Genomic DNA, 22,781 nt, shown 5'->3' with positions numbered 1-22,781 from the left:
GTAAACGGAATTCTCAACAGAGAAATCTTGAATGGCTGAGAAACAAAGAAATGCTCAAAGTCCTTAGTTATCAGGGAAATGCTAAACAAAACGACTCTGAAATTCCATCTTCCACTAGTCAGAATGGCTACAATCAGTTCTCAGGTGACAGCACATGCTGAGGATGTGAACAAGAAGAATACTCCTCCATTGCTGGTGGGAGTGCAAACTTGTACAACTACTTTGGAAATCAATTTGGTGGTTTCTCAGAAAACTGGGAATAGTTCTACCTCAACACCCAGCTATACCAGTCCTAGGCATATATCCTAAAGATGCCCCAATATACCACAAGGATACTTGCTCAACTATGTTCATAGCAGCTTTATCATATTAACTAGAAACTGGAAACAACCTAGATGTCCCTCAACTGAAAAATGGACAAAGAAAATGTGGTTCACTTACACAATGGAATACTATTCAGTCATTAAAAACAAGGACATCATGAATTTTGCAGGCAAAGTGGTGGAACTAGAAAATGTCATCTTGAGGGAGGTAATCCATACCCAAAAGGACATGCATGGTATGTACTCACTTATAAGTGGATATTAATCATAAAGTACAGGATAACCATGCTAAAATCAACAGACCCAAAAAATCCAAATAAAGAGGGTTCAAGGGAGGATAGCTGAACCCTTCTCAGAAAGAGAAACAAAATAGGTATCAGAGGGCAAAAGGAGGGGCCCATCTCTAAGACATGTCTAAGACCTGAAATAGGAAAGCGTCAGCGAGTCTATGGAGGCAACTCCAGCTGAGAGTCCTGGTGGCAGGGGATATGGATCCTGAAGTGGCCACTTCCTGTAGCCAGGCAGGACTACAAAATCTTCCACCCAACATGTGCCCTGCCTACAAAATGTGCAGTACAAAGAGCAGACTGAGGGAATGGACAACCAGTGACTGCCTCAAATCTGAGACCCATCTCAAGAGCAAGACCTTGACACTATTAATGATACTGTATTATGCTTGTAGGCAGGAATCTACCATAACCAGTGTCCTCTTTTGAGAGGCTCCACAGAGCAGCCAATGGAAAGAGATGCTGATTCACACCCAAACTTAAGAGTTGGGAAGATTGATGGACAGAAAGAGGACAGGGACTCCAACAGCCAGATGACCTAGGCTCTTGGGGGTCTCCAAGAGACTGACCCACCAACCAGAGTGAGCATGGGCTAGACCTAGGCCCCCTTCACATATGTAGCAGATGAGCAGCTTGCTCTTCATGCACGCCCCTCAACACCTGGAGCAGGGTCTGTCTCTGAGCCTGCCTGCCTGGAGATCTCAAGCTCCTAAGTGGACAGCCTTGCCTACCCCAAGTGGGCAAGGATGCGCCTAGTCCTGCAGGGAGCTGAAGTGCGAGCATGCGTGCGTGCGTGCGTGCGTGCGCGTTGGGGGAGGGCAGTCAGAGGGGGGATTCTGCTTCTCAAAAATGAGGCCTTGGGTGAGGGGTACTGGGAAAGGAACGACTGCTATTGAGTTGTATGTATACACATGTATCGGATTTTGTTGTCCCGAGCTTTTAGTTTGCACAGGATGTCACCATCTTTTTTTTTTTTTAACTGTTCTATATACATTTGTACCCTTTTCCCAAACCTGGGTAATTCACATAGAATTACCCCAAGAATCTTAATTACTAAGAGCTGAGCATATGCTAGTGGAGTCTAGTTGTTTCTCCACACATACTAACCTGGACTATTATTTACTGGCAAAAGGCCCCATTATATGACAAAAAAGTATATTTTAATGCCCATTCTCTGTTTTCTAAGCTGGAGTATTCGTTATGAGGGACGATCCTCAAGAGGCTAAAAATAGATGTTAGTACAGGATGTCTATGATCTATTTTTTTGTTTTAAATTATAGCATGGCAGATAGGAAAAGGGTTCTTGTGGAATAAAGCCAGGCAGTCACGTTAGTGTGCCTGTGACCTCAGTTGACTAGTCAAACTGGTCTACGTGACAACAGCCTCAGGTTTGTACACATCTGATTTTAAAAGTGGGCCCCTGTTTGCACTTTTTATGTGTCATACACACACACACACACACACACACACACAAGACATACAAGTATGAGGTTAGTGGGTGACAAAAAATACTATTTTTAAAAGGGGGCTGTTTGACTTGAAATCAATACTGGTCATTTAATGACACAATCCTTAAGGCTAAATTTTGTTTGTTTCTTCTGCTCTCTTGTATTCATGTATAACAGGTGTTTTGAGGATGAAAATTTGTTCACTCAGAAAATTGTGATGTCATCTAGAAATTAGTGCAAAAGGCCACTACCAAACCTATTTCCAAGGCACTTGACAATTTCTAGTAACTGTACTAAGTACCCTCTTGACACTTAACCTAGTAAAGACAGATTATCAACTCCATTTCATTGGTGAGGACAACTCATTTTTTTGGCCCAACCTACTGTTATTAGTTAAGTAGAAACACAATCTTGTTTTCCAAAGTCGAACTTTACATCCTTTTGCTCTATGTTGCAACAATATGATTTATCCTATACACAACCAGAATGGTCACTTCATTTAAATTCTCACCCTTGGCAAAAATGGGCCATAAGGAAAAACCATAAGGTTGCAATGAAACACCGAAAAAAAATCTATCAGTGTCACACACAGACTTAAAAACACCAGCATAATTTTCCATGTTAAGTGGTTAAAAACGTTTAATACTGTAAATATGATATTTTAGTCTCAAGATGGCTTGGCATGTGTTTGAGTAAAAGAACGAAGGGCAGCAGCGTAATAGGATCTGAAATCAGGTAACAGCCCGGTGTGGGTGTGCAGCACTCAGCAGCAGACCCACACATGAGGTCCATGTGGTCATTTTTACATTCCTTACCCAGCTTACTTCAGCTGCGATGTTTCCTGCTTCCATTTTGTAGCTCTTCCAAAGAATCACAAGTAAACATGAATTCATGTTTAAGCTGTTCCCTGACCTGTTGAGCTGCACTTTTTATTTTTAAGGTGCCATGGAAAACTAATTCTACTGGGGCTCTCTGTGTTTAACATGTGCCAAGTATCTTGATTTAAAATAAGTCAAAATCAGGCGGTGGACAGGGGACCCTTCCTAAATTAAATGCCAAATACCACAACAGGGACAAGAGAAAACTGACAATGGAACGGGGCTGTTTCATGTAGTCTTCACAGGTCAGTAGAGGCAGTGATCATCTATTTCACAGATGAGAAAACTAAGGCTAATGAAGGTCTCACCACAGCAGAATGAGGTTTCAATATCATAGTGTCATCTGTGCTTGCATTTTACAGATGCCTCTGTAATTAAGTACGTTCACATCAGAACATCCCAGACTTAGAGAAGAGCTGAAACAACCACAGCAGTATTATCCATTATCCCCGAGACAGCTTCCACTGACGTTATGAACTGGAATGGCTTCATAAGACTGCCATCTTCTTAAAGGAGTTCTAGCCAAACTAATCATTTTTCTCCATTAAGACTAAACACATTCAGGAGTGGGGGAGAACACTTAGAAGTTTCAAGTTTCAGGAAGCCAGTACAATCTGGATTTGCTTGGGGTTTTGTTGTTGTTGTTGTTGGGTGTGTATGCACATGTGTGCAAGAAAGTTATTAAGCTGAACCAGACAAAAATACAGTAAAATACCGTATTATATATACACAATGCATCGTTGGGGTTGTCAGTTCATTAGCTAAAAACAACAAAAGAGTTACAAATAATTACAGTTTTCAATCAGAAGAGCAAGAGAAAGTTAATTTCAAAAAGAATGGCGAAATAGAGTGTAGATGGGCAGCTGGAGCAGGGGAAGATTTGACAGCAATGAGCAGAAGCAGGAGACAGCAAGGCAGAACAGGACAGACACCAGACACACGCTGTGCTGCAGGCGCGGGCGTGGCCCTTGCAGGCACACTTCTCAACAGCTAAGGTCTTAGGTATCTGTTCTTCCAGGAGCTGAGAAAATGATTGAAAATGTGCAAAGTGATAGGAAAATCATTTACTAAAAACCCAAGGCTGCCTTCCTTCTTAATATGTTGACCAAGTCAGGGCTAGAGTTAATTTGTAGTTACTTTTAAGTTAGTTCATGTGGAAATCTGCCTCTTCCTTCTATGCTAACACTTGGCATTAAATACAAAGCCATGCTGATTTCAACCACATATTTAACTATCAATTCAAATATGCTCTATTAATACTAAGAGCAACACTATTTCCTTTCCTATACAATTCCAGTCAAGGGTGGACTAGGAACCTAGCAGTGAACACTGCGACTAATGTATGCTGCTTGCTCTTTGTCTGGTCTCACCAGAGCCAATTCTAATGTAAAACTACTAAGGAAATACAACAAAATTTCCTCAAAGAGAACATGAAACAAAAACAGTCCCACTCCTGTGCCTCCAACTTGTATGTGCAGGAATCTTGCCCAAATACTCAGGTCAGAGGTGACAGCAACTGACCTTGGTTTGTGGTTGTGTTGGGTAGCAAGAAAGAAATGCAATACTGAAAAGTTAAAATTATCCAGATTATTAGAGAAAAGAAAGAAGTTAACGAAAGATAAAATACTGTTAAGGAGAAATATAGTCTCAATGAAGGTTCATGAATAATTATGCGTTAAAATGAAGGAAGATTGGGTGAAGAAAAACCAAGGTTCAATTTATTTTAATTTTTTTATTTAAAAAATTCAGTTTTGTTGGCGAGAGAGAGAGAGAGCGAGAGAGAGAGAGAGAGAGAGAGAGAGAGAGAGAGAGAGAGCACTAATACCAAATAAAAGAGACAAAAGGTGAGAAACCCAATTTTTTTTTGTCCATTGAACACAAGAGGAAGGGAGGAAACTATGTAATAAAGAAGAGGTTGTAAGGTGTCTGTGTGCAACTGGCAGATAACTTTATATGTAGATCTTAAACATAGCTGGCTACCAAACACTAGCTATGGCCACTTGCTTGTTTTCACACACGAGATCCAACCAAATTATTTACTGAAGAGGGTTATAAAACTTCTTTAGAAAAGGTTATCAGTTATCAGTGTCTTAACATCCCAATCTTAACAACTATGAACTGTGATGCACAAAGAGGAAAAAATGAAAACCATACCTAACAGCTTAGCTGTTATAGCATTTATGTTCAAAGAAATATAAGCTCAAACACAATGACAGAATACAAAATAATTCTTTGGAAAGCAACTACTGAATACAACACTAAATTCAACATGAGGTAGGTACTTGGAATGGAAAGAGGTGGAAAGGGGGCGGGGAGGTCTACAATACTCAGCAGAACTGAGTGGGCAGGCGGGTATCCGCGATGTTCTCTGCTCTCTACAGACTTGTTTTCACTTTGAGTAACTAATAATGTAACTCTAAAATGTACACTACTTACAAAATCAAACTAAGAAGATAACTTACGGGAAATAAAATTAAAGTCTAACTATGTAAAACTCAAATGATTATGTTATGAAGACTGACAACCAGCTAACACTCCAATACCAGTTTAATAATTTTTCACATTTCTTATCAGACTTTCTAGAAAGCAGTGTTCAGCTGAAATAGAATCCTTTGTGAGCTCAATTTCATGAAATAATTCTATATTCTTATGTTCTGAATGGAGACTGATGTTCCCATCTTGTATAAAGTCCTGGGTTACTCAGAAAATTATGCCGTTTCTTCCATCTTATGCTGGGAAAATCTTTAGTATGGTTAAAATTATCTTCAAGTTTCACAGCAAATTGTAAAGGCTTATACATAATCTCCTTTTATATGGAGCCGGTAACTATAAAAAGCTATACTTTATTATTCAACTATCAAGTAGTTCAAATGAAAATCAGAGACTGGGCATCAACAGTTCCTTTCCTTGAGCTGTGGGATGCATTCTGTAACTACATTCTACTGTTAATGAGTAGCATTTTAAGTGATTTTAAAACATTAACAAACATTTCTTTACAACAGTAAGAAAGACAGTGGGACGACATGGAGTGGTAATGACCAGGTTTCCTCAGGCAAACCTGGAAGGTAGGAATACTGGCACTTAACATTTGTTTTACAGAGTGCCTCACTTGGCTCAGCCTACCCTAAAACTCAAACAATTCTCCTGCATCAGCTTCCTGAGCACTGGGGATGTGACTTTATGAATTCCGTTTTAATTTTAGGCTTAGAAAAATTGTTCCTCAAAAACTATACAACTGGTAATTTAAACATATCTACATGAACTAATTATGTCAATTAACATAGTTTCCTATCCTAACCTTAAAACCTCAATATTGTTAGTTAATAGGATTTTTAACGGTTTTACAGAACTGTTACCTTCTTCCTAGCAAAGGACTTAGTCGATTTCACACAAAGAAATAGCATCTGACATTAAACGTAAGCAATATGAATCCCCTTCTTATTTAGGTGATTTGAAACACATTGTCAAAAGCAAATCTTAATTAAAATTTTTTCTCTAAATTATAAAAATTTATTCTATTTGTTTCTAAATTCCCAAGACAAAGCTTTTCCTAAAAAGCAGTTGACACTAAAAATATTGTAAGGTTAGCTAGTGTGAGAGGCTGAGGCAGAGTGATCGTAAGATAAGAGCACACAAGACTTTTACCTAACGTTCTTTTGATTGAGTGCTATTTTAATCTAATGCGCTGAACTTTAAGAATTCTAGAATATCGAATTTCCCACTTCAGTGTCTTGATACTTTTAAATAAGATCGAATTGGTGGAAACTATTAAAAGAGGATAAAGCCAGCCACACCCTGGATGAGGGGACTTGGTCTGTCACTGAAGAGAAATCTGGAAAGCCCTCCCCAGGTCATTATGTAAATGGATCCCAGTGTCTTAACGCAGCCCAGAACCTTGTTTTTCCTTTTAAGCAACTGTAACCTACAAAGAAACTACCTGAAATGAAGAGAAAAATCTATTTTTCAAGTATTGGACCTCCATGCAATCCTGAGGAAAACCATACTCAAAGTAGTTCTGTCCCAGTGCTGGTCGTAAACTACCAGAATTAAGGCATAGCTGATCTTACTGTACCTGGACATAGTACTACACCACCACTTAAAAAACTAACAAGAAACCATGAGCAACACTCAATTCTTAACTCTAAAACAGAGCCATTCTTACTTACTGTATTTATTTCTTGGAGTTGAGTAGACTCTTGTGAAAAGAATCATTTTTAAACATGACCTTTCATTTTTTAAAATCAACCTAATGTCCTCAGTGTGTGACTTTGAGGTATACATGTATTAATGCCAAAGTTAATTGATACCAATATCTGTATATAAAAGGCTGCCAGTCTAAAGCGCGCATGGCCGGGCACCTACAGGTGAAACCTACGGCACCCACCCACCCAGAAGCAGGTGGCACAGCCCTTTCCTTCCCTAACAACAGAACCCTTTAAAGCTCAGAAGGAGTGTAACATTAGTAGGAAATCTTGAGCAGACACAAAGATGAAAGATGAAACTGCAGCAAGAGAGCATGGCAAATCCAAAAGGTCTTATTAGTGCGTAAATCTACGGGAAAACAACAACAACAAAAGAGAGAGAGAGAATTAACAAGCTACAATAGAAGTTATGTCTGTAAAGCAGATTATAAACAGGGTGGGAAATGTTTAATATGTGTCCTCCTGAAAAAGCAGTTACCGTCTTTTGCATTAAAAAAAGGAACAGCTGGTGCATTTTCACAGCATCTAGATTTATTTACGGTATAAAGCCATAGTATTGTATTGTAATATTATTACTCCTTTCCCACCCTGGCAGAGTAAACATGAATTCAGAAGCACAGTGGAGTGAAAACAAAGGAGAGAGAGAAAAGGCAGCAGAGAGACAGGAAAGGTGAGTACGGAGCTACAGAAGTGTTTATTGAGCATGCTACAGAGGTAAGCAGAGTACACACAAAATGAAATTAAACAACCAGCAAACCTCCCAACTTTGTTAGAAAATTAATTTTTAATTGTGCCGCTTTCAAACTATACTGAATTTTACATTTCTAAAGATGTAAAAACTCAACTAATAGAAAATATACATGACCATTCTGTCTACATAGATAACAGAATCTATGAATCTTGAAACTAAGTACATCAATTTCAAAAAGTATTGGTCATTTAACAGAATCAACAATTCAGATTGACAAGAACTGTTCAAATAAATTTGACCTGTAGATTCTGAGCCATGTTTTTATTAAAGTCAGATCTATTCCTAAATACAAAATATTTTGAAGATTTATTAAAACTGAATATTACAATGCAAGGTAAATTAAGACTAAAGGCACATAAACTTTGGTCCCACCTGGTTGTCAGTTTTAGAAAACTGCCACAAAATTAATCTTCCTGCAAGTTTTCGCAGTACACTTTCTTTGTCTTTGAAAAAATACATGCACCAGTTCCTGAACTAGCTAGACCAGTCTGCACATGCTCAGAAATCCACAACCATTTTCCAAATCTTAATTACAAACTAAGGATGGCAATATATATTTAAATGCACATAAGTCATGTCAACTTCAAAAACATCTACGAAAAATATTCAGCCACAAACAAGACATTACTTAGTGCTGACATTTATGATACGTCCCACAGAGTGTGTACAAAAAGGTTAAGGTTCCACAATGCTTTCCACATAGGGCTCAAACTTACAGAAACCACTTGTCTTAAGAAATTAATACTCTGCATCTTGTTAATTTTAACTAATGCCTACATTCATAACTGAATCTAGACCAGATTTGTGAGATACAAAAGGCCAATGTTTTTAAAAGCAATAAAGCCTAAGATAGTAAAAACTAAAAATGCTGTTTTATACTTTCAGTATCAAGTATCTTATTAGAGTAAATAGAAAGAAATGTGATAAGCCAATAATTCAAAATAAGTTCCAAGCAGGAGAAACAAAAACTTAACCTTTTGACACACCCCTGCCTAAACATATTTTAATTCCCACATAACGATGTGCCCTAAACAACCAATTCCTTTTTCCTAGTAAATGCACAATAGCAACACTAGTTTTCCTTTGTAAGGCACGTATGTCAACTAAGTTGGAAAAAAAAAAAAGCAAAATTAAACTAAAAATTTAAACAGACAAAAATGGCTTCCCTATTGAACAGATGAAACACAGCAGTTAGCAACTCTGCCTTTACATATGCCATTTCATTTTATAACCTAGGAATGATAACAGCATGAAAAAAAAAATCAAACTCTGGTCCCCACTTTTCTGAACAGTCAATAGGTGATGACACCAAACAATGGGATCTGCCCGCCATCTTCATCTCCCATCCTTAAATGGTTGACTTGGAGAAAGACACTCTCAGATGATGGTTTTCTCCAAGGTTATAATTATGAAGATCAATCAAAGCCTGGATAGCTTCCTCCACTGTTGCCATCTGAAGAAGAGCCATTTTGTGATCTCTTCTGAAACAAAATTATGAAATTAGATACATCATAACAGTTTAAACATTGATTTTTTTTTTACCCATTTGAGGTAATTATATATAATATATATATATATTATATATTTTTTTACCCATTTGAGGTTTTATATATATATATATAAAGATTTGAAAATTTTTTTAATTTCTATCAAGTCACACATTTTAAGACAAAGAAGCTTGCTTACTGAAAAAACTTAAATGCTTTCACAGTGCCCCCGGTGTTAGCAAACAGAGTTCGCAGATCCTCTTCTGCTACAGAAGGACTAGAAAAAGAAGACAGGAGAGTCCAGATGAATACAGACAACAGGAGACCCTCCTAATCTGCTGACAACATGACTGTGCTCAGTCAGGAACTGACATACTTACGGGATGTTAGACAGGTGAAGAGTAGCAGAAGGAGGGAAAATGTTCTGAAAGTTTTTGGATCCTGGTTTTTTAAAACGATGCAGAGGTGAATTCCCAAAATCTTTTGTTAGCCCTTGATCATCAAGCCCCTCTCGAGGTAGTTGCACAGTCTGATGCTTAGAGAGAGTAACACGAATAATTTTTCCATACATCTTCTGCCCATTAAGATGATTCATGGCTAGAAAAATAAAGGATATCTATTAAAATATCAAAGTTTAGAATAAAATACTTGTAATTTGAAAATTTTGAATTTTCTTACAACTTAAAAAACCATGAATTTATTAGCATTTTTCATTTCTACTAGACAACGTATTATACCAAAAAAACTTCCTTCATAGAGCAAGACAAACGTCTACAACCCTCTATCTTCTATAGGAATCCTGATGATAAACTGTGTTTTAAAGACAAGAAAACTGTAGCAGCCATCCCTAATTCTGTCCTCCCTTCTGCTGTTTGGCTTCCTAGTGTGTTAGAACTCCTGGGCAGCAGGGTTGGGACTGTCCTCTAATTCTCTATCGAATTTATGTTCCCTCTATTTCTCACTAGTCACTGTCATTTGTTAAAGATCTGGATAACTCCAATTCCTTATCTGCCTTGCTGTTGGATCTCTCTGTTTCCCATACAGAGAGCAGTTAAAAGACTTTCACAGGTTATAACTCTGATGATGCCATCACTTAGCAAACATCCCTGGGAACAAAATCTAAACTTACTCTTCAGTATAGTTACATTTCCGAGCCTGACCTTGCATTCCTCCCAGCTTCTCTGCAGAGATATTCACTGATGATATACAACAATAGCTTGTGTGGGAATGATGCCGGAAGACACTATCCAAGCCTTAATGGAGCGTGCCTTAGTCGTGTACTTCTTATCTTATAATGCTCTCTGGCTAGAAAGTATTCTCTAACACTTCTCTCAATTTTGTCAAATCATTTTCTGAACTTCCTTCTACAGAGGCCTTTTAATCATCTGTTGCAGAAGTTCATATCTCACTAAATATACCCTATACCTTTAAAGTAATCATAATGTATTCAAATCATTTGATTATATTTTCCCCTTCAAATTCTAGGGCACACAAAGACAAAAACTATCTCTACGTACATGGTCATAGGATATCATATGGCTTCCTGAGGTACAGGTTGTCTTTTAAAGAAGAGAACTTAACTAATATTTTTGGTTGTGAGCCTAGCCTTTAATGGCTGAGCCATCTTCCAGTCTGAGAACTTGCCTAATATTAGCAAAGAGTTAAGTGTTTTCTGCAGTCACAAGTCTAAGGGGGATGGAGCGGAAAAGGCTGTTTTAAAAAGATTCTTCATTTTGTACTGAAGGATCTTACACAATGGTTTGCACTGAGTGTTAAGACGCCAGGTTCGAGAACACCTAAGGACAAGCCTCTGAAGGATTAACTAGATCTGCACTTCTCAACTTGTGGGCTGTAACCCCTTTGGAGGTCAAATGATCCTTTCACAAAGGTCACAAATCAGATATTCTACATGTCAGGTATTTACATTATGATTTATAACAATAACAAAATTAGTTGTGAAGTAGCAACAAAATTTTAAGGTCGAAAGGGTTACAATATGATAAGTTGTATTAAAGGGCCACAGCAGGGATCTAGATGAACTCAGATAGGAAGGCCCACAATGACTAAGGACAGCAACATCCCATGGGCTTACACTCTAGACTACACAAGATTATAAAAGGCAAGCTCTAACCCAGCTAACACTCATCATTCTGTCTCCTGGCTATGAACTCAAAGTGGCCAGCTGCATCAAGCTTTTGCTGATACGACTACCTCATTGTAATGGACCGAACCTTCAAAATTTAAGCTAAAACAAACCCTATCTCCCTTAAGTTTCTCCCTTAAATTCCCTAAAGATACTCCGTTGAAGCAAAGAAGAAGAAAATACATTCAATATGTTCATACTTGGTAAAAACATGAATAGCAGAGGTAAAGTGCTGTCAACAAGATAGCCTTCCACCAGAATCTGGAAATATGTCAATCATAACTTCGAGAAAACTACTTTGTGTTGTTTCAACTTTACATCATAGTTTTTTGTTGTGGCAATCAAGCACAATAAGGATTAAGGTACCACTTGTTTAATGTAATCTTGATATAAAATGAAAACAAAAAGTATTCAGAATAAATGTGCTAATCCCCATATCTCATGATGATTTGGTATTAATTAAAGGAAGATAAAGCCACATTCAATTCGAACACTATTAAGAGCAGGAAGTACTTGAAAATGTTTTTGTGCACTAGGAACATTGTCAAATGTTACTTACATATAAAGGCACTGTACAAAAACAACAGTGAGCTGGGGCTACAGCTCAGAGAACTTGCCTAGCATGTGCAAATCTCTGGATTTGATACCCAGCACTACTAAAAAAAATAATTCAGTGATAAAATAATAGCAACAACTCACCTCAGAAGAAAGGCATATGTGCATAGACCCAGGAGAAAATGATATACCAAATACCTATGCTTAAGCTAGCACATTTAAAATACATATTGTCACATTAAAGCAGAAAATCTGATAGTTTTATATCTGAGGTACCAAGTTCACAGAGCTTCTGATTGCTGTAACAATTAATCCCATCAAAAATGGTAAATTCCAAAGTTTAAAAAATGTGAATGCAGTCAGAAAAAGGTAGCATCATTCTTGAATCTTAATGAATTAAATTATAAGCTTTAAGAGCCTGGTGACAATTACAAATAATCATGCATTTCTGAGCATGCAGTTGTATTCTAGATGGAAGCATGTGTGAAAAACAGTGATATATATGGAATTTGACTGAACTACATTTTATGCCTTTGGATTAACCATTGGTAAAGGTTTTTTTTTTTCTATTTTTTAAACCTCAGCAACTCAAAAGACATTTCCCTTTCTACTGCTAAGTTGAATCAAAATCTAAAGTGATTTTAGAAGGACACAAGGACACTGATTAGGGTTTTATGACCTATATACAATTCTTTTCTAATACAGCAGATATACAAGAATAGAACTCTTAACCAAAAGTCACTTCAGTTTTGGGGCTAACATCCTTTTCCATAAAGCTGTGCTCAGACTTGTTAGAAGAAAGCAAAACACGGATTCACCATGTATAAACTATAAAAATATAAGTTAATATGACATCTTGAGCTTGATCATTAAAAAGCCACAAATGATCTCTTCTCCTCAATTCAAGGGGTCTGTTTTTAGTCACAGATACTACTGCATTTGAATTTAGAATTTAAATGTATAGGTAACATATAGCTCCCTCTTACCGAGCTGTGACTGGTTCCCATCAGCCATCTGTATCAGAGCACTGTCTTTCTTATTGTACAAAATCTTCACGCGCTGCACATCTCCATAAACACCTTTTTGTGGAGCCACAGAGAGGTAATCCAGAAATGGAATTAATTTTATGTGCAAGTCAGCTAACAATTATCTTTCTGACACATCATGAAACATCCAGACATCAACATGATCACTCACTCAATCTCACCATTTACACAAATGAATAAAGAAGAACAAGATTTTGAACAGTGAATTTTGAAAAGAATAATTTTTGATAAACCCTCAAAGCTATGTGAATGATATTAAATTAAAAACCATGCAAAATAAATCAGCATGCATTAAAACAAACTTTGTGTCTATGGAGAGTTTTAAATAGCAAAGAAAAATAGCAAAAGATTTACTATTCAACTTTAAGCCAAAGTGCTAGCTACAAATAAGAATTAAGGTGAAACAAAACAAAAAAAAAAAATCAAATCAATAATAAAAGTATAGTGCTAACAATAACATACCGAAGAGGGTAAACAGACTTTGGGGCGTAACCATCTTTAGAAGGAGAGAAGAGCAAGCAGCGTAAGACAAGAAGAGAGAAGAGTCGAGGAAGAGCGGAGATGAACAGATCATCCATAACGAAGGGTGGTTCCCGCAGAATGGTGAGGTGGTCATGGATCATGGTTCAAGGCGGTTAATTGGGGCAAGTTGGTCCGAGGAACATTTGTTCAAGCACAGAAGCATGAACATAGGGAATGGAGACAGGGAATGAAGACAAGGACAAGGAAAATAAAGGATAAGACAGGGAAGGGAACGGGCATTTGGGAGAAGACAAGGAAAGGGGAGGTGAACACACAGGGAAAAGGATGAAATGGGGAAGGGAAACAGCAATGCAGAAGAAAAAAATAAGGAATCGGGGAACAAAAAAAAAAATAAAATATAGGTCAGTACATAGGAAATGCAGGAATTTGGTCAGAAAATGGTTGGTTTATGTACTGTACAAGAAAAACTGAGCAAAATGTAGTCATCCAAGACAAATATGGGTAAAGTACATCTCTATCAAAGAGTAAATACAGCATTTCATCTAAACATAGGGAAGGAACGCATGCATAGGAATTTTAAACTTTGAACTTTAACTGCATAAGCATGGCTGGTTATGAAATGCAGGCAAGTCTTAAAGGCACTCTGATTCAAACACTTTAGCATGCATAACAGTGAATGATAACAGTACGAAATGACAAAATTAGGTTATGTTTATTATTAACAGAGGCCACTCAAAAATGAGACAAATATTCAAATTAGACATCATAAATTGATACATTTGAGGGTCCCACATTTCATACCAGCTTTCATAGCAATCAAAATAAAATATTTCAGACATAAAATGTACAACTAAAGAAAATAACAAACTTTATTAACAAAAGGGAGCAGGGTAAAGTTGAAATATATATTTGTAGAAGACAATGACTAAAAACTGCAAAGAAAAAATTACTAAGAAAGACTGGAAGAGTGCCTCGTCAAGATCTTTGGAAGAACCTTCAAAGAAAAATGTATTAGAGTAGTTCACATAAAATAAGATTAAAAAAACGCAATGACACATAAGCATGAAATGAACAAGCAAATCATCAGAAAAGGCAAAGAGCAAAATTATTTTACAGTTACACTTGCAAATTAGATCACATTTGCCTTTGAGAACAACAGAAAAATAAAAAGCAAACTACGGTACTTCACCATATTTTTCTTAGGAAAAATAGGTAGCTATATTAGAATATATATACATATATAAAGATACATGACTGTCTAAAGAAACAGTACTAACTAAACAAGTACGGAGATTTTATTCAGAAGCAGAAATACAAAAGATATTTTGGCTAATGAATATACATAAAAAGAAAGGCAAGTGCAAAATGAAATATGAAAAACTTTCACAAATGAAATGGAGATGAAAAAGCCATTAAAAATTATTTCACTAACCTCTTCATTTAAATTGCTAACCAACAGGACTGTATTGCCACCAGCTGAGACTCCAGGCATGCCCACTCGGCCGGCGGCAGCGGCAGCAGCTGCTGCAGCAGCATTTGGAATAGCCAAAGGACTGAGAGCCCCTGGAACAGCTGCAACAGGAAGCCCTAATTTTAAAATAAAGCATATTTTACGAAACACACACAAGTCGTTTACAAAACCAATTTAAGCACAATGGCTGCGTGGCTCATGGATGCCCGTTCCAAATGGTTCCTGTAAGTTAATTTTTATGATGTTTAGAAAAATGTTTTGCTGTTGTGGAACAGTTATAAAAAAATAATTGATTTCAACAGTCATTTATTATTTGAACTAAGGTACATACCTGTATGTTAACATATTACATACATGATAGTCCTTTATCTTCCCTATGGAAAAGCTACCAAAGCATGAAGAATAAATTTTCACTCACTTCCATGATTTACAGTGAGAGGTTAAGTATAAGAAACCTTTGAGACAGTGATACTTCTCATCCCATTGCTACATAACAAATATAGTTCAGTTCCTATAAACAAATTTGGTTTCATATAAAATTCAGCTAGCACAGACAAATCCACCTAAACAATTCATGTGTCCTAAAAACATGACAATTTGCCTTCTCAATTTCATACTTAAGTAGAAAAAAATGAACCCCCAACACGTCCAACCCTTACATTCTTATTTACCTAGTATTTGCCATCAAGTATAGTCCAAAACAGTACAGAATTTACACCTTGCCATAAAAATGGCTCCAGCACTCTTTGACACAGATGACAGGACACACTTCCGCCCTCCCTTCGCCATGGCTTTGTAAACTCACAGTGTGTTTCTCTTCTTTTTCTAGTGCTCTTCTTCTTATGCATTGCTCTGGGTCTACCGCTACCTTTACTGGAGGAGATCTTACTTTTCTTGTCAGCTTTTAGATGGGTTTACAGAGGCTAGAATGACCTTTCACTGCAAGTTTCAAGAATTGAGAGTGAAAATTCTTAAGTTTCTACAGGAAAAAAAATCTCTTCCGATTTCTTCTTTATTTCTCAAATTCAGGCTTTATTCCTCTTCTGTGTGCACTCTACCACTAGGCTGAAGATTCTCAATTATAAAATTATTGTCTGGGTGAGTGTATTTTGCAGTTTTTTTTCAACCTTCCTTGGGAATTTATTTCAGAATGTTCTAACTTAAATAAAATTAGGCTTAAAATAATAAACCCAAGTACCATCGTACCTTTTGAGTATTAATCCATTTTATTTCTTCTTGTATGTGGTATGTGCCCGGGAGACTAATGTCTCCTATGCTCCTGGCCTTTGTGTTCTGAGCTATGACTCTGACCCTGAGGCTGAGTCAGCTGGGCTGAGTCTGGCCAGGGCCTAGGGTTACAGGGGTGCTGATGTTCTAGGCCTCTTCACACTGGCTCTGGGGACCTGGGCTCAGGTCCTTATGCTTGACATGACGGGACTTTCTTTACCCACCAGGCCATCTATCTCCTGGGCCCTGACTTATTTCTTCATATTAAATACAATATTTCTCATCACACCTCACAGGTTATTTCCATTTAACATTTAAAGAATACTTTTCATCAGGGGATATACATACACTTATAAACTATAGACACTCATACTCAGTTATTTTTTTTCTTATATCCACTTAGTAAGTGACCTCTCCATGCTTAGAAACAAACACAAGGAAAACACCCAGCATTTTTAGGCAGTTTGGCTGACAATACAATTATTTAATAATAGTGGAAATACCAGATGTAGTAATTATATTGTCAAATCATTTCTTTGTTTTAGTGGCTTTAATTGGCTACCTCTTGGAAGAAAAAGTAATTTAATATGCCGTTAAATTCTATGGTATTCATGAGACTCAGAATTAATATTGGTAAAACTAAACAAAAACAAAGCCAACCAACCTTAATACACTAAAAGCAACAGAAAAAAAAGTTCCACGTTAAGCCTCACATTCTCCTTTATGTAAAGACTTCAAACAGAGTTATCTGGTAGGCCCTTTCCCTACAACAAATGAAATCAACTTCATTTATGGGCTATTTTCAATTTTAATATGTAAGAAGCTCTCAATGCCACTAAGTCAGAAAAATATACTGAAAACCCAACCGTAACTTAACACAAAAATAAAATCTCAGCAATTTCTAAATCCCTTGTATTTTCTCTGTATATCCAGACACTTAACACCTCCTGCTCATGTTCCAAAGTTCCTTGAGCTTTGTAACTAGGCTAAAAAACAAACAAACAAACAAAAAAAAAAAACAAAAAAAACTGAAACCTTTGGGTTTCATGTCTCCCTTTACACTGAAAATTACTGAGGAAAACAAACTTTTGTTTATCTGAAGTATACCTACTCACTTTTACTATAAAAAAATTAAAAACAAAAGAACATATAATTATGTACTCTACTAGCCTTAAGACTGATGAGCAAAATAAAACTCCGATGCATACCAATAAGAAAAATCAAGACAAAAACCTATATTAGTATTAATGTCAGAGATTTGATTTTGTGGACCTCCATCGGGCATGACTCCCTACAATCTTGGTTAATATATTCCAAATAGTACCCTTAATATTAAAAAGGAGTAATGAATTTAAAACACAACTCATTTCAAAGAAAGAATGCTGTAATGACATTTAAAAAGGAATATCAAGGTATGAAGTTAAAATTACAGATTAATGACAGTCCTAAATCATTTCTTACTCAATGCTAACAAGATTGCTACCGAAATATACTTAGTATTTTACTTTTGGGAACATGTTTTTCTTCTTTTAAGATACATTTATCTCATGATAGCAATTCAATATCTAACAAAATTATCAAAAAAATTCATAATTAGTAGCAAATTTACTCAAAGTACTAAATATTTTAACATAATTGTTGAAAAAAATATTTCAGGTTTTTACACATGGGTTTTATAAGAGAGTAAATCTGATATTAAAAATTTAGATAAGTTTTAGGTCATGAAATGTCATTAAAAGATTTATTTAAATGAATCTAAAATAATTGTGAATTAAAAGGCAAATATAAATTGTTCTAGACTCAATAGGCAGTTTAAAAGTCTAAATTGAATTTTAATAAATATTATCTTTTAATAAAAAAACTGCTCGAATTTTACCCAAGAACAGTTTGGGTTCAAAACAGAAGCAATTACCAAAATGTAAAATGTAAGCTTTCAGGCCCCCAGTACTGTTCACATTTGTTTATATGCTAACTCACAGTCTACTTGTTATCACTACTCTTGGCTAAGAGGCTACAGAGCAGGCTCCTGTCACAGTGACCTGTGAGAGCTCTGGTGACATCAGCTGGCAGCTCCCCTCAGTTAAGGGCTCCCCTTTCCAGTTCCTCCCCACCTAGGTGGTAACAGGAAAACTACCTTCACTTCGAAACCAAAGCACAGCTCAAGCTTCTATCAGACTTGAAAGCCTCTGTGGGCACACTTCAGCTCTTTTCCAAATATTCTCTGAAAAATTAACTTTGTCGTCACACAGAACTTTTTAGATTTTATGTAAAAGAAAACCTACAAAATGTTTTATAATGCATTATCTCATCAATAAAAGTACAACCTCTACATAAATCCACAAATGTTAACTCAATTTTACAAGATAACTGCTCCTTTGTAAAACTTAAAATAAAACACATCACATGCATAAGTTTTAAATTTTAGCAAGAGACTTTTTGGCTTATAGGTGATCACATGTGGTAAGAGCCCCTTCAGGGTCATCACTGGTGTTAAGGTAGAAGACAAAGAGGTTGTGTGTATGTGTGTGTGTGCGTGTGTGTGTGTGTGTGTGTGTGTGTGTGTGTGTGTGTGTGAGAGAGAGAGAGAGAGAGAGAGAGAGAGAGAGGGGAGGGGGAGAGGGGGGAAGAGAGAGGGAGAAAGGGGGAGAGAGAGGGATGGAGAGACAGAAGGGGAAGGGGAAGGGAGAAAGGGAGAGGGAGAGAGGGAAGGGGAAAGGGAGAGAGGGAGGGGGGAAAGGGAGAGGGGGAAAGGAAGAAAGGGAGAGAGAGAGGGAGAGGAAGGGGAGGGAGACAGAAGAAGGGGGGTGGAGGAAAAAGGGAGGGAGAGGGAGGACAAGGGAGAGAGGGTGGGGTCATGTGTTAAGACAAGTGGGAGTGGCCAGTCCTATTGTTTTTTTTCAGAAACCTCTTCTCAAGAACCACTGAAACAATTCTTTCACAAAACATCATCCAGGCACTTCCCACTAGACTCCACTTACATGTTTCACCACCTTTTATGAATGACACAGAAGGGCTGATCCAGTCTCTAAACATTCAAACTATTCCTAGCTAGTTTTTTGGAAAATAGTGTTTTTATTTATTCTTGTGGTTTTTTTTTTTTTTTTTTTTTAATATCCAAACTATTGTCAGCTTTGGTCCAAACTTTTTATAAGAATATGAAAAAATTCCTTCTAGGTCTCACAATGTTCATATAAAAGGCATTATTTTCTAAGCTTCAATATTCTCATTATTTCTCAATCAATTACAGCGGATTCTAGAATTTTAGCTTGAAATCAAACACTTGTTCCATGCTAGGCACTGGAAAAAGCCCTTCATATGTCATTATATTTACTGCTCACAACAGCTGGGGATGGCAAGGATCACCACCATTATGCTCACTGCAAGTGAGAAGCTCCAGCAGACACAGGAGTGCTGGACTCCACTCCACCATGAATTAAATTCCGCCACACTACAAACGGTCCCTCTTGGGCAGTGCTTTGTCACACCATTACTCCTTCCTATGACAACATCTTTTGGGCATTAATTTATTATGAGTCTTTTTCCCCCTATAATCGACTTTTGTGGACAATCTGAGGTGCATAGTGCAGTGGAGAGCCACTTGTGATTTTAATCCGAACTGTTACAGGTGCCACTTTTCCTTTTAGGTACTGGAGACTAAAGCCAACCTTTGTAATAGTTAAGCAAGCACTCTACCACTGAGCTATGTTCCCAGGCTCAATCTCATTTTACTATAATAATAAATGTGTATTAAGTACTTCCAAATTGTATTTCAACAATTTAATCTAGTTCTCTTATTCTTTGAAAATTGCAAAGTAAAGCAAAGTTTTAAGTACTAATCTCTGGTTTCTGAAGTCACAGCTCCCTAAAGCTCTTGCCAAAATTCAGACTAAAAGTCAAAATTCTAGATGAGATTAGGCACTTGGAAGTCAGGTGCGCATGGATCTTTGTGAGCTGGAGGCCAGCCTGGTATTCTAAGCCTGCCTAGGTTTCACAGTGAGACCCTCTTTAAACAAACAAAACTTTACATTAAATTCCCTTTTGTCTCATAGCTAACTTCATATTTTCTATGTTTCACACATGTAATTTGTAGCTGTCTTCTTTTAAAAATACATAATTTCTGTTTTATTATTCGGGTGAGGCAAGGTCTTACACTAGGTGGTCCAGACAAATCTTGAATTCATGACACTCCTGACTCCCCATTAGGATTACAGGTGCATATGACTATAGTGAGCTTATAATTAAGTCTGCAGCATGGTTTCATTTTAACAAATCTCCTAGAGCCAAAAGCGAAAGCAAACCGTTATAGAATTCAGGCTATTCCGTCTTAAAAACACTTAAGCTTCTTGGTCCTGTTCTGAGATTACAGACTCGTGTCAGGACAGTTGTTTCCCAAATTCTTTTCTAAAAGAATTAATACTTAAACATTAAGAGTTTAAAAAAATTAACTACAGTAAAATAAAACACAAATTAATAGACCAAAAATCCACATTTTCTTAGATCATCTTTGAACATACAGCATATACAAACACAATATGCATTAAGACTACTCTTGAAATAACATGAGACACTATCTTACATTAAGTGTTCCAAGTTACTGGAGTCTTTTCTAAAATAGTGTTTAAAAGGTATGATATAAGCCAGCAAGTCATTCAACAACATTATCAAGTATTATATACTGTATATTAGCTATATTTACTATACATTTATACTGTGGGCAGTACAACTGCTTCATAGTTATCATGATACAATGTTGCTTGACAGTAGCATTTTTTTTTTTTTTTACCTATTTTACAATCTTATGGGAACATCTTCTCTAGATGGATCTATCTCTAACTGAAACAGTTGTATTTTAAATGTTCCTGCTACAACAAATGACATAAAGAACCTTAAAGAGAGGTAGAATCTTGAGTAATTTTTCTTTAAACTGTTAATTTTTCTAGTTATTCTACAGGGAGAAATTATCATCAATCTGTCTAGGTATCTAACAGTGGAGTCAAATTTTTAAATAGGAACTAAGTAATGGAAGACAGGACAGAGAACGCTGCTAATCCTTGTATCTAGATTCGTGTGTCTACAACTCTTCACTGGCACATCTCTTTAAAGGCACTTAATTCCAGCATTGTCGTAATAATCAAAAGGAACCTTTTGATCCATAAAATTACCAAGCAGCATTTCCATCTTTCTAAGCCTTTCTAAGAAAGTAAAGTACTTTCTACTAACAGTTCAGTAGAAACTTTAGAAGTAGCAACCACTATGAACAAACTAAAAAAAAATCTTAAAATGTAATATCTTAAAATGGCAGTAATTCTTGTTTTCTGAACATGCACAGATGAAAGAACAGATCCTTCCTTCCTAGCACACATTATGGAGATGGTGAAAGCAGCTCGCTCTCTCTCTCTCTCTCTCTCTCTCTCTCTCTCTCTCTCTCTCACTCACTCACTGCTGCAATGCTTACTTGCAGCTTTCCCTCCTGGTGCGGTTATAAAACACATAATATAACATGTATAATGGAGAGTTTGTAAAAGTTGTTTACATTGTCTGCATATGTTATAGAATCACAAAAAAGGGAATGGTAAATGTCATTTCAGAAAATGCTTTTTAAAAAGCAGAAGACTGACAGAAAGGCACTAAAAATTATTCAAAATAATTTTGAAAGAAAATGACAAAATGATGGAAAGATGTTTAAAATTCTAGAGTAAACAAGGTAGTAAGGTACTGACAGAAACATGGGAACATGAATGGATCTCTCACTCACTCACTCACTCACTCACTCACTAGAAAATATATGAAAAAGAACAGATGTAACTCAATAGAGGTTCAGTCTTGGCTGGACTGGGAGATTAAAACAACAACAAAAATTTTCCTAAGCTTCATTCCTCATATAAAAATTAACTCAAAATGGATAATGAAATTAACTAAAAGTACGAGAAAAAGAGACCACTTTCACAATTGAGCCCCCCAAATCACTAAGACAGTAGTAAATTATACCTCATCAAAATGATGGCTCTGCTCTGTGAAAGATTCTGTTGAGGAATGAAAGACTCATCTCGGATGCGCGGTCAGATGTGGACATTCTAAGTCTAAGACATGATGTGGAAGTAGAGACCACTTGAGAAGCAAAAGGGACGGGATAGGAGGGGCAAACTGGGAAATAAAGTTCAATTTATTATGACTAAATTACAAACCTTTCACTATCTCAGTCACACCTGGGTCTTTTTTGTTCTCACAATTATGACAAGAGGTGTAATATATAATTTTCTGCTATTTACTAAAGAAAATACTAATGCTTTCTGGTCTTTTTTGTTTTATAGAGATGTGTTCCTTTGGGGGAAAATGTGTCTAAACTCATATAAACTTTGATTAGTAGCTTTGTTAAGTCGTCTGCCCAGTTCCTTCCATTTTGAAGTCAGAGAAAGGCAAATGAGTCAATAATTACACATCAATAAACTGTGCATCAATGAATGGCTAGGTTACTCTTGT

At 36.6% G+C, this 22,781-nt stretch overlaps 1 protein-coding gene across 4 annotated transcripts in view; it reads right to left on the bottom strand.

Annotated features, from left to right (window-relative positions):
• Positions 1-9,001: 9,001 nt before the first annotated feature.
• The window catches only part of Ptbp2 (polypyrimidine tract binding protein 2), a 59,813-nt gene continuing 46,033 nt past the window's right edge, over positions 9,002-22,781 (bottom strand). Inside the window, exons 9-14 of one of the 4 annotated variants that reach the window (XM_052179337.1) lie at positions 15,036-15,190; positions 13,583-13,616; positions 13,061-13,153; positions 9,757-9,973; positions 9,576-9,653; positions 9,002-9,370 (exon numbers count right to left, since the gene is read on the bottom strand). In XM_052179337.1, coding sequence (XP_052035297.1) covers positions 9,238-9,370; positions 9,576-9,653; positions 9,757-9,973; positions 13,061-13,153; positions 13,583-13,616; positions 15,036-15,190 — 710 coding nt within the window. In that variant the 3' untranslated portion in view covers positions 9,002-9,237. The remainder of the gene's footprint in view (positions 9,371-9,575; positions 9,654-9,756; positions 9,974-13,060; positions 13,154-13,582; positions 13,617-15,035; positions 15,191-22,781) is intronic. The other 3 variants (XM_052179339.1, XM_052179340.1, XM_052179341.1) reach the window with 3 other exon arrangements.

The sequence above is a fragment of the Apodemus sylvaticus genome, chromosome 4 (genome assembly GCF_947179515.1).
Source record: "Apodemus sylvaticus chromosome 4, mApoSyl1.1, whole genome shotgun sequence".
NCBI lineage: Eukaryota > Metazoa > Chordata > Mammalia > Rodentia > Muridae > Apodemus > Apodemus sylvaticus.
The sequence above is the reverse complement of the archived record's forward strand: the minus strand, read 5'-3'. Positions and strand labels throughout refer to the sequence as shown.